The 4051-nt window shown below is 41.8% G+C and overlaps 1 protein-coding gene across 1 annotated transcript in view; it reads left to right on the top strand.

Moving 5' to 3' along the window:
- Nucleotides 1-91: 91 nt before the first annotated feature.
- glis1b (GLIS family zinc finger 1b) overlaps nucleotides 92-4051 on the top strand; it is a gene marked incomplete at its 5' end in the record, with an annotated part of 65611 nt that continues 61651 nt past the window's right edge. Inside the window, one exon of the mRNA XM_079740046.1 lies at nucleotides 92-362. Within this exon, the coding sequence (XP_079596172.1) occupies nucleotides 92-362 (271 nt within the window). The remainder of the gene's footprint in view (nucleotides 363-4051) is intronic.

The raw sequence follows: 4051 nt of genomic DNA, 5'->3' as shown, positions 1-4051 counted from the left end.
ATGTCCTGTGTGCAGGTAATGTGACCAACAACGTGTGCTCACAGAAACAAGGCAGAGTAAATCAATGCAGAACTCATCAGCGCTCCTCGGGATGGTCAGTCACTGTCAACCCCAAGCCTTCACTGATCTCACGGGCTTTGCGCTTTCAATGTACAGCAGTAAGACAGAACTGTGTGCCAGACGCGCCGGAAACGATGGTTTTGGATCTCAGATTGGTCGAAATCATCACACCTCGACTCACGTGAACTGCTACGGTTCAAAGAGGATCGGCGCGCCGTACGAAGATCGCTATGGAGCGCAAGAAAAAGCGCAGCTCATCGCCAAGGTTTCCAGCGCCTGCTTCCCTCTCTCACCGGAGCAAGGTAAGCCCAACAATCATCAAAACAATTCAATGAAATAGCATTGACTCACTTAGACAAGTGTTGTGTTATAACAAAGTTGATCCATAACCGTAAATCAAGGACTGCATTTTGTAAGTCGTTCAACTGATTGCCATGTGCCAATAATTTGATCATAACAAAACAAGAGACACAGCTGTTGTCAAACATGCTGTATGTTCGCACTTCACTGGACCACATAAATAGCAGAAAAGGTTGACAACTTTAAGATTATTTTTGCTTGGATTGCACCCCCCCCCCCCCCCCCCCCCCCCCCCCAAAAAAAAAAAAAAGGAAAACAAAAGAGCCGCATGGGGTACTAACAGCAACAGCTCTGATTGAACTGAACTGAAGTGAACTCGGTGCTATTTTCACAAATAACGCCGATGTTGGTTCCATATGGCAGCACCTTTTTCTTTTTCTTTTCAGTCTTTGATCCAGTTGCACTGTAGGCCTATTTGCTGTTGACAGAATCCTGTTTGCAGTTGTGGATTAGGCGCCTTAATTAGAGCCAGAGCTTTTCTTGGATCCGGGGCCGATTCATAAATACTACCAGAATCAAAGTTAGCACCGGGTAGCACATGTGAGGTGATACATGGGGATCAACTGCCAAGGGACCGCGCATTTCCTATGCATGTCAAGATGCAGACGGCCGCACCAGCCGGAGAAGCTTCCTGTGTTATTAAGACAACCCAGAGATATACCCCCCTCAAACAAACATCTGCATCCTAATAAATGAACGATAGAATTATTAACACATTGAAATCAGAATCTGGCATATTTGAAATTATTATACACTAATTTCCCATTAATTCGTTTTTGTATATATAAATGATTAGTTTCATGTTTGTTTTTTAGCTTCAGCATTCTGACAGTATTGGCTAATTAATAAAGTGCAAGTCCCACGATCACACATAAATAAACATTTGTCATGCACATATCCACAGAGGGAGGCATGCTGTAACCTCTCTGTCTTCGTGCATCCTCCGTCCTGTTTAGACATGGGTGCAACAGTGATCGGACGTGTGTCAGGTACAATTACTGTCCTCTCAAATAAGAAGTCAGCCAAATGGAAACACGAGAATCAACAGAGTGATTATTGTTTCTGTTTCTTCTTCTTTTCATCCTCTGCCCTTCTCCTACTTCTTCCTCATCTTCTTCTTCTTTTCCTTCCTCTTCCTCGTCTTCTTCTTCTCCTCCTCTCTAAACACAAACCATATGGCTGCTGGGGTGCTGTTCAGCGTTCATGTGTTTTCTTGGAATATACGACTGTGTCTTTTAGGCCCTCCACCCCAGCATCCCCAAACCCCGCCATGAATTGTCTCATTGTCTTGTGCGGCGTTATTGAACACGGACTCCCCGTAAATTGTGGGAAGGCAAGATGTGTGTGTGTGTGTGTGTGTGTGTGTGTGTGTGTGTGTGTGCGTGTGTGCGTGTGTGCGTGTGCTTGAGGAATGATGTCGATGTAAATTAATATTTAATTTATCTGATTTAATTTTGTTTGTGTCACTCACAGCCCTCCCTTTATCAGAGCTTGGCGTGGCTACATCGTTTAGCAACAGTTTCTCAACAAGGATGTGTAAATCAAAACAGTGTGTAAACACTGTCATTGTAGAATGATATGCTAATATTTTTATTACAAAAAATACATTAACAAAACAAATATGGTTTCCATGTAATTGTCTGTCATTAATTGATGGAGAGACAGAATTGGAATTCCTTATTTATTGTGCGGTGTATTTGAAGCAACAATATATACAGTGCCTCTTTGTTCATCTAATTGACATGATATGGTCATTATCTGTATCATAAATACAAGTAACATCATAATTACAGGCAGCCATCTGTTAGACAATAACACCTACCTTTTGATGGGTATAGATTATAAATTTGACATCACAAATCACAATTCTTATATAATTCATTTTAGGGTAATGATGATGTTATTCATTTATGTATGGGGATACCACTGTTGAAATTGAATTCTCCTTGCTTTCCAAGGATCTAATCTGAAAGGAATATATGGAAAATAATAATTCATTGTAGATATAACCTATGACAATATTGATAATAACACGTTTTGCCTGGTTCAGAGCAAAGCATGAACCACAACCTCCCACTTGACCCTGCAACTGCAAAACATTGAACATGCTGAGCTAAAATAAATCCTCTGTTGCAAACCATGCCAATTTATAAATTTTACAACCATGAGCATACAAGCTACATTTTCAGCAGTGCATAAGTTACTTTGGAAATCATTACCATGTGTGTGCCATGCTAAAGCTCCTAGCTGGAGGATGATACCGCTTGGCTGGACTAAAGCTAGCCAGCAGCATCGTGTGCCGATGTGCAGTGTGATTTTCTCAGGAGTGGCTGTGTTGGGAAAAAGTGAGCGAGTGTGGTTTGAAAGAGGGTGCAGAGAGCTTGTGAAGCAGTGTGAGTAAGCAAGAGTGAGTGAGTGATTGCTGTAGTGAGTGAGTGATTCAAGAGAAGGTTAACAAGAGATTAAATAAGTGACGAGTACCAAGGATGTGCGTGAGGAAGAGAGTTAAGGGCTCAAGGAGACAAGATAAGTTAGTCTAGGAAACTGTCTAGGTAAGGATTCATTTGCCTGGCTGTTAATTGGCTGACTGAGTGATGTGAACCAGGGTGAGTGTTGAAAAGCAGTGATGTCATGCCTCAGTCAGACATGTGGTGAGCTGGAAGGGGGAATGAGTGATGCTGATTGGCTGCAGGAGCTCAATGTTTGACAACTCCCCCATTTTACAGTTTGGATTAATAAAACAATAAAGTCCCATCGATCATCTGAAGTATCATGGGTACAAATCTTATTGTAGAATTAGAACTAAATTGTTTGCACACAAGTAACATTAGAAGTATAAGAACATCCATGAGCATACATATATGTATATTGAAGTATGTAAGCACAACTATAACTATATTTACAAGATAGTATAGTATAATATTAAAAGTATACTAGGTATATAAGTACAAGTAAAGTAAGAAATGTTACAGCTGTTGATTCGCCATTTAATGTTCTGGTTTAAATGTAGTCTTGTGTCTACTTCAGCGAAAACACAGTTCGCTCATCGGTCCATTATGCTAATAATATCTTGCCCACTAGCAAAGAAAATATTTAGCTTGCAGGAGACTCTGTCGACTTGATACAGAAATGTTTGAATAAGCGCAAACTCGCATCATCCGATACCTTCCTAAAGTTGCGTCTGGCATGGCGCTGTTGCCCATTGGAGGGAAAATGTTAAAATTAGAGGAGTGTGCTGGAATCCCACACTCAGTCAGATAAACGTTGGGTTGAGTAATAGGCCTTTGGAGTCGGTCCTGTTGGCTAACGTAGTGTCAACATGGCGATGGCTGTTTCCTGTTCATTTTGGTGTCCCAAAAAAAATAAAGAGCCACAACGTCAACACTACACATTGCAAATGGCTTCCATGCCATGCTATGTGGATGTGCGTCTTTTGGAATTTACATACGCAGAAAAACAACCGCCGTGCTAGTATTTTGATGTTTGACCCACATATATGCACACACTTGCATGGACACCCCCCCCCCCCCCCCCCCCCCCCCCCACACACACACACACACACACACACACACACACACACACACAAACACACACACACACACACACACACACACACACACACACACACACA

This window comes from Pollachius pollachius (assembly GCF_949987615.1).
Source record: "Pollachius pollachius genome assembly, chromosome: 7".
Classification (NCBI taxonomy): domain Eukaryota; kingdom Metazoa; phylum Chordata; class Actinopteri; order Gadiformes; family Gadidae; genus Pollachius; species Pollachius pollachius.
Note: the sequence above shows the minus strand (reverse complement) of the source record. Positions and strands in the feature narration are given on the sequence as shown.